We start from the raw sequence: 8,410 nt of genomic DNA, 5'->3' as shown, positions 1-8,410 counted from the left end.
TAGGGTGGTACCGTCGATGTGGGTCGAGACTGCAAAGACATGCAAGGTCCATGCACGTGCAAGGCCCTGGCCCTGGCCCTGCTTTTGCCCACTTTATAAAAAATATAATTTGCATTATCCTTCCCACACTCCCTTAATCAAACGCTTCCTAATCATTGCATCATATCATAACCTTTTGCCATCATTTTCTCGCAAAGTTTTTGGGTCCTACCTTCAACATCAGTTCATACACATACTATGGCTCTTCTAATGATTAATCTACATCCCTTTCTTCTGCTATATGCATTATCTTTTAATTTCTTTCTGTCCCAAATTCTTAAATTTTAATTTATTAATTAAATAAGAAGCCAAAATCGATTTTATTTTACAATAAAAATTAAAATATGAAAAATTTAATAGGATTGAAAGAATCCCTTTCAATATCTAATTCAAATCCACTTTTTGGTTTAATTAAGATTACAATTTAAGTTTCATTGAGACAGAACCGAATCCATAATCGTTCACGAGATAATTACAATATATTGCGAAACGGTCCTAATTTCATAGATTAACGAGTAACAACAAAGTTTATGAAGAAAGAGATTAGGGAAGTTGAGATGTGGGACATTTCCCCTACATTTTAAATCTGACCACTAGCCTTGTCACACTCGTCTTCCTCTGATCTCAAATCGCAGCCGTCTGATTATAACCGCGAACAAGACAAGAAAGGCGAGCAACCCCACATGATTAAAGCTTTTTTTTTCTTTTTCTTTTTAAAGAAAAATGAAAATAATTGATTTGATTGATCTAACTTTCTAATTCCCCAATCTTTTTTTACACTTCACTGCACACAACAAACTTTTTTTAAATAATATTTTCTGAAAAGAAAGATCTGAAAAAGCAAAAGCTAAGGAAAATAAGAGAGAAACAAAATCTTGGAGCTTTGGTTTTGGCATCTTTTATTGCGGTGATACTCGCAATTGCAAAGCACGTTTTTGTTTAAGATTCGTTAATTACTGTTGACGTTTTTAAAGAAATGCTTGTTCGCGAATTCGATTGATTTGATTTCTTTGATAAGCATTTAAGTATGTCGGCTGCTGAATCTTGATTTTACAAGTGTATTTTCCGTTTCGACCTTGATTTTGGTTTCAAATGGCGGGAGAGATTGAAGAGACTTTCAGCATTAGTTTACAGGTAATATCTATATCTTTTTTGCATTACCTCTCTCTCTCTCTGATTTTATTTAAAAGAAACGTTTATCTGTTTCTCCGTTTGAAGATTAAAGTTTAAGCTTCTTAAATCTGTGTACTTGTTATTTACGTTTAAGTTTCTGTTAGTTCATTAGTTGATTTGTTGTAGTTTGATCATGATAATTATTTCCTTTTTCTATATTTGATGTGTAAAAGAGTTCAAAAGATTTACTAGACTTCATCCTATGTTTTTTAGATTATTTCTTTATCTGTTTGGTTCAGTAAAATTTAGAGTTTTTGTTTTTGATTTGGGGGCAAGGCCGGCTACTAGTTTTCTCATACAACTACAAGTTATTCTGTTAACTGATTTATTGCTATACGTTCTTTCCATATAGCATTATCCATCTGCCTTGGCACCAGAGTCGTTATCTTCTACATTACTCGGATTTTAGGCTCAATGTTTTTTTTTTTGTATATATATTTTTTACGTTTTCCCTTAGATAGTAGTATTATTCACGTCTTCCGACTAGAATGTTATCTTATATTTAACCTGGATGCTATGTTGGGTATGGTTTATACATATAACATGTTAGTTTTTTCATATACCAGAGAATGATATCCATATCCAAATATGTGTGAACAAATACAAGTAGTTTATATTTGAACAAAAAAAAAATACAAGTAGTTTAGAAAACAAGAATCTGGCAACGAGAGGGATAGCAACTCGGAATCACCATCAAAACTTGTGGGTACTAGACATTAATTTCAACTCCACGACTATAAAAAGTCAATATTGAGTTTAATTGGAAGTAACCAAGAGGAGTTGAAGGCAGAATGCATAGAAGATAAATTTATCTATTTAGACTATAAACTGCTTGTTATCTTTACGTTGTTTTATATATTTTACCACTTGTTTCAGCATTAGCAGATAAAATTGTACTATTATATATGTTAGTTCTCTTTTATATGTCAAATTGGCTGTGGCACCAGTTTTGTGCCGTTAGAAAGTTCTACTGTATTATTTCTGGAATGTCGACAGTCCATAGAAAATTGTCATTAACTGTAGTGCCTTACGGTATCCCGATTGCCTCCCAAGTCCCACTACCATTTCAAGCCCTGATGGAATTTGACAATGCTAACCTCTTCCATGAGTTTCCTATCAGTGATTTGGCTCGGAAATACAATTTACTTTATGCTTTAGCAGATAATTTTCCACCTATTTAATGTATTTAACTCCATCTTTTTTGAACTGGACAGGCAGAATCTGTTCATTGTGGTTCTATATCATTTGGTAGATTTGCAAATGAACCCCTAGCTTGGGAAAGGAAATCCTCTTTCTCACACAATAGATATCTTGAAGAGGTTGAGAAATGCTCAAAGCCAGGTTCAGTTATTGAGAAGAAAGCTTATTTTGAAGCTCACTTCAGGAAGAAGGCACTTCTTCTTCAAAGTTCATCATCTGAGGACCAAAATGGAGGAGAAGATCAAAACTGTGAGAGTGATGCTATGGAGAATGAGAATTATAGACAATATCAAACTGGCGAGAATTATGCTGCGGAGAACACTTTTTATGGAAATGATTCTGATAGTACAAGTAAAGGTAGCAGTTACAATCATTTTGATGAAAATGGATTATGTAGTACAGATCATGGGGAAGATCTTTATTGTGGAAATGAAGGGAGCTTCTTTGATCATGAAAATGAAGGGAACCATTTTGATCATTCAAATCAAAGTGGCCTTCGTGCTCAATTTGACATGAGTCCGGAAGATTCAGAATATCTTGGTGAGGGTGCATTGATTGAATGTGGAAGCGAATATCCAGTAGATGTTTCGGTCCCGGTCCCTATAAATGTTGAACCTGAGGAAACTTGTCAAATTCAAATTGGATACGCTAAATCATTTATAAGCAGTGATAATCCAGAGAATGAAGTAGAAGAAAACCTTGATGATGATGTAGTTAACATTGAAGAATCCTTTAAGTCCTCGGAGTGGGATCAATGCCCCAAGACTGGAAACACTAGAAAAGTTGATACTACTAATTCTAAAATTCGGCTAAATCATTCTCCAAAGGTATAAGTTTATTTATATTACCTTCAGTTGAAACAAATTACTAACATGTCAGAATTACCAAAATCATAATTCTGAACGGCACCAGTCATGCAGTAGATAGAAACTTGAATTCACATTGTTTTCTGATGTGATGCCTGCATTTTCTTTTATCTCCTCTTTCTCTATATTAATAAAGATACTCAACTTTTCCCTTGTGTTTACCTCCCTGTGACTTATACTGATTATTATTACTATTTTCATTCTAGTTGAAGCCTGCTCCCATGAGTCCTGATCATTCCCCGAAAAACAGTTTTTCTGATCCTTCAGAAGTAGCTGCAAGGGTTCAAGAAAGAAAAGAAAAAGAGATCACAAAGAAAATAAAAGCAGAGAAACTACCACTACAAACAGTCTTTCCAACTCGACGTTCAATGCGCAAATCTCCAAAACAAGAGGTGAAGATTTAGACTTTGTCCTGAAACTTAAAAGATAAAAATATAATCTGGAAAAAAGGAAACATCTGTTTTATTTTTATTTCTATTTAGCTTTTTTATTAAGATTTCATGCTGCTATTCTAATTTCCTTCTCTTTGGTCTTTCTTGTCCAGGACTCTGCAAGGTTCAATGCAAAATTAAACACCGGCAATAAAAGGTACTTGGTATTTCTTGCATTTTAAGAATATGTATGTTTGATTTGTAAGGAAATTTCAAAAGATTAGTTCACCTGACAGTGTAAAGGAACCAATAAGAAAGAAAGTAATTGAAGCTCAACCATCTTCGTACAAGAAGATTGAAACTGTTGCTCGTCAGACACCAGACAGGTGTGTGGCAATATCACCGCCATTTCTTTGTGCCATCAGACTTTCGATTTTAAACCTTAACGTATTATTTTATGTAGGATTAACCAATCAGTCAGTTCAACTAGGGGAGACGCGAAGTCAAATGCCAGAAGATTCCACTTTAAAAGTGGAGAACGAGCAGAAAGGAGAAAAGAGGCAATAATCCATACTGTCATTCTGAAAATTCATTTTATTCTTTAGTGTAAGCCTTTAATTTATGCTCTTAAATCTCTTCCTCTGTTCATTTTTTTTCCATACTATGGTTTCAGTTCTATATGAAATTGGAAGAGAAAATGCATGCGAAAGAGGCAGAGATGAACCAGATTCAAGCAAGAACACAGGTAGGGAAAGTACAATATTCAGAATTTTTACTATTTTAAAGGAAGATGAATTGGTTTTTATCTTTATGCTTCCTTCTTAGTATTTGAAGGACCGCTCTGATAATTTCTGGATTAATGCGTTGCTAAATTTATATATAAATTGCACGTTTGGTTCACTGTTGTTGCAGGAAAAGACAGAAGCTGAGATTAAACAGTTGCGGAAAAGCCTTAATTTCAAAGCAAAACCGATGCCTTCTTTCTATCATGTCTCCGCAACATCAGGATCTACTAGAAACAAGGTAAATTAGAGTCTGCTATCCTTGATTTTATAATGCAGCTCATATGTTTTCTGATGTGATTAGTTTACATCATAGAGAAGCATGCACTCTTGAGTATTTAGTCTGTCTAACTTGGAGGTGCTTACGTTGTTGGTTCGTATGTAACCATACCATTGCAGGATGACTTAAGTTACTCCTCTTCATTTCTATGTAATCATCTTAAAAAAGCTTTAACATTTTTTACCTTGCACGCGGAATAGTCTATTTACTTTTATATATAAATACATAATGAATAATTGGTAGCGGGGTTTTTTAAGTTAATGATAAGGTATTAACTTAATGAAATCCTTATCATTCGAGTGATTCATGTGTATGATGATTTTATGTCTTTTTTTTAATAGATTTAACACCAACTTGCTTCAATTTTTTATATTCCAGACTGCAACATCTACTATGAAAACAGCAAAAGTACAACAGAATTCTTCAAATTGTGGGATGAGAGCAATTCCAAGATCACCGTCACGCTATATGGAAACAAATAAACAAGCACATTCTGCTGCTGGATTAGAATGCGAGTTGAATTGTCCTACAGTTAAATCGTCTCAAGCTAGCACTGTATCATCGATTCCACCAATAGAAAGTCACATTCCCCCTGAACCTGTGACCCGAAATCTGATCCTTTCAAGGAAAGAGCGAGAGAAAGAGAGCAGTATACAAAAACATCGCATATCAGAAAGCGGTCAGGTTGTTAATAAGTTTGGTGGTAGCAGGCCAAAAGTAGGTGGCTATAGAATTAACAGTGAGCTGGGGACAAAGAATATGAAAAATGCTGGAATTGCCGGTAATTCTGGGATGGGCCGACTTGCAGTTATCGCTTCCTGAAATGAGCGGCCATGGCGTATTCATTCATTCATTCTCCTTTCCAGTTCAACCAAGCCAACATATGTATCAGGTATCCTCAATTCGAATCATATATTTACTGCCTTCAATGTACATTGAATGAAACCGATCCTCGAATGTAGACCGTGTTTGTTTTCATGCAGCAGTAGAGAAATGGCCAGGCTTATAATAGATGGTTGACTGTAGAGTATTCCTTCATTGTAGTTATTCTCATTACTCCGACCGTCGGTCGTTTGCGAGGTTGAGTACTCCTACATTGCTAAAAAACGAATAAGTTAGCCAATTGAGTTTCCATGACTGGTTTACATAGAGTGGGTTACCTATTTGTGAAATCAAATATATAAATATATATATATATATATATGTTATAAGTTACACATATATGGTAAGTGGCAGATGTGTTTGTCTGACACATCAACAATAAACTTTCTTACGAATCCTTTAGCAAAATTGTTTACAACATCACGCTCAAAAATATATACCTCATGAGTCATAAATCATCATAATCCCCCACGATAAACCATAAATTCAACCTTGCCTACGAATGATAATTACAACTTTGTTTTTTTTGCCAATAACAATAATCAATCCCATTAATTATCTTTCTGTTATAGAAAATAAAGAAGTCAAACTCCATATTAATCCAAAATTTTAGCAACAAAACTCGACCCTTTATCCGCCTCGAATTATCCAAATTGATTTGGTTAGTAAGCATTTCCTTTGATTTATTACCCATTCATGATAAAATTGATTATACAAATGAGTTCAGAACGTGCCTAAATAAATCATACGTTCAACCACATCACATGCCTATGAATAATTGCAACTTTTTCCCTCCCAATAACAATAATTGATCCCCTTGATTATCTTTCTGTTATCACGAATAAAAAGAAGTCAAACTCTACATTAATCTAAAATTTTAACAACAAAATTCTACCTATCGGATTCGAATTATCAAAATTGAATTAATTAATTAATTAATTAACATTTCCCTAGATTTATTATCCATTCATAATAAAATTGATTCTACGGATATTTTTAACACACATATATATATATCTAAAAACCACAATGACACCATGCTTTTAGCTTACAAATTAATAGTTGTATAATTTTTTTTATCAAATTTTCCTTGAGTCGAGAACATCACCATATTGCTTCTAAAGCTTCTTTTATAATTATAACTTTTGATTTTATATAATAATTTATCTTTTATTTATAGTTATGGAATATCAATCTCCACAATAGTATGTATTGAAATGGCTGGCATATTCTTTGGTTTTATAATGATTGTGTATTGTTTGGTTTTATTTATAGTTATGATTGTGTTAGTAAATTTTAGTTTTACATATCATTGTGTATCGTTTAGCGTATTGGTGGATTTCGGATTTTCATATCATAGTATAATAACTGGTGTATTGATGTTTTTAATGTTTTATTTAAATCACATCCAATTTATGTTTACATTTTCCGAATAAATTTTATATTAATTATTGTTGAAAAATATAGAAAGATTAAAAAAGTGTTTTGAAGAGTGTCCACTCTTTGGCCAATTATAGTCAACTGGATAGTTTTCATATTTGTGTTATTGACAATTTATTGAATCGGATATTTAAGTTGTGATGATATTATAGAATGTATCTAGCCTATTAATAAATATCATATCACTTAAAAGAAACATGTATAGAGAATCGGATCATGCTTATCAAATCTCTTGTATCAATAAAATTGAATTGGATCGAAGCCTCCTTTGGATGGCCCATTACCTCCATTTCAATGTGTTTGAGCCACTTTTGGAGTTTAATCTCACTAATGAAATGTTTAGATAATTTCTTGAGTTGCCCGGTGAACTAATTCTCCCTGTGTTGTAACTCCAGTGGAAGTTTTTGCTTAAATGCATTCAACACAGTCTTTTTTTTTTTCAATTTTACCCATGCCCTTTCTGCTTTTTTAATGTTTCTTTTTCCTTCTAATGTTTGAAGTTGAAAAGCCCACGCAATTTTATCTCTAGATTAGACTGGATAAATACTTATATTATATAATAATTAATAAATCATATAATTTATAGGATAAAAATTAAATAACAATTGAGGTGTTTTAATATTATATCTATAATTTAAAAATATACAAATATTTTCGTGTGTCGTTATTCCTTTTATTTTTTTAATTATTTGCTTTTATTTTATTAAATACAATTATAATTTAGAAAATTTTAATAACTATTTAAGATAAATATAATTTTATTATATTCATTATATATACTTTCATGATACTTTCATGTTTTTAATAGTAATTTTTCATTTTAACCTTACTGCTATAGTTGTGTTTGAATCCAAACATGCATTCTACCATTGATTTTAATCTTACTGTTAGAGTATCTAATCTTACTTCTATTATATATCATTTCTAATAATGATAAAATAATATTTGTCATTTCTAATCTAATGTCCTTAATAATCATTGTCTATTCTCACCTCACCGTTACACCGCTATAGTTGCGTTTGAATCCAAAGACACACCCCTCAGCTGTTTCTAATCTCATTGCTGTAGTGTCCAATCACAACACTACAGTAACTAATCTCACTGCCACCGTTGTTTTTAACTTCACCAGAGATAAACACACCGCCCATCCAAACTAAGTCTAATTGTCATTAGTCCTTATTTGTTATTATTATATTGTATTCAATTTATTTAGATGTACGAAAAATATAGAATATTTAATTTATATAAATCTCTCAATTTTATAGAATATTTTAAGTCTATTCATATTATTTTTTTGAAATTATAAAAATTCATATTTTTAATTTAATAATTAATATTTAATAATTTTTATTTATTAAAATTTTATGTATAAAAATC

General features: G+C 32.0%; 1 protein-coding gene across 1 annotated transcript; it reads left to right on the top strand.

Moving 5' to 3' along the window:
- Positions 1–820: 820 nt before the first annotated feature.
- On the top strand, positions 821–5,860 carry LOC105764359 (hypothetical protein). Its single transcript, XM_012582899.2, has 9 exons — positions 821–1,173; positions 2,427–3,239; positions 3,485–3,670; positions 3,823–3,866; positions 3,946–4,035; positions 4,113–4,209; positions 4,323–4,394; positions 4,562–4,672; positions 5,090–5,860. The coding sequence occupies exons 1-9, from the start codon at positions 1,132–1,134 to the stop codon at positions 5,531–5,533; spliced, it is 1,899 nt and encodes a 632-aa protein (XP_012438353.1). The 5' UTR covers positions 821–1,131; the 3' UTR covers positions 5,534–5,860.
- The last annotated feature ends 2,550 nt before the right edge of the window (positions 5,861–8,410 follow it).

The sequence above is a fragment of the Gossypium raimondii genome, chromosome 12 (genome assembly GCF_025698545.1).
Source record: "Gossypium raimondii isolate GPD5lz chromosome 12, ASM2569854v1, whole genome shotgun sequence".
NCBI lineage: Eukaryota > Viridiplantae > Streptophyta > Magnoliopsida > Malvales > Malvaceae > Gossypium > Gossypium raimondii.
Note: the sequence above shows the minus strand (reverse complement) of the source record. Positions and strands in the feature narration are given on the sequence as shown.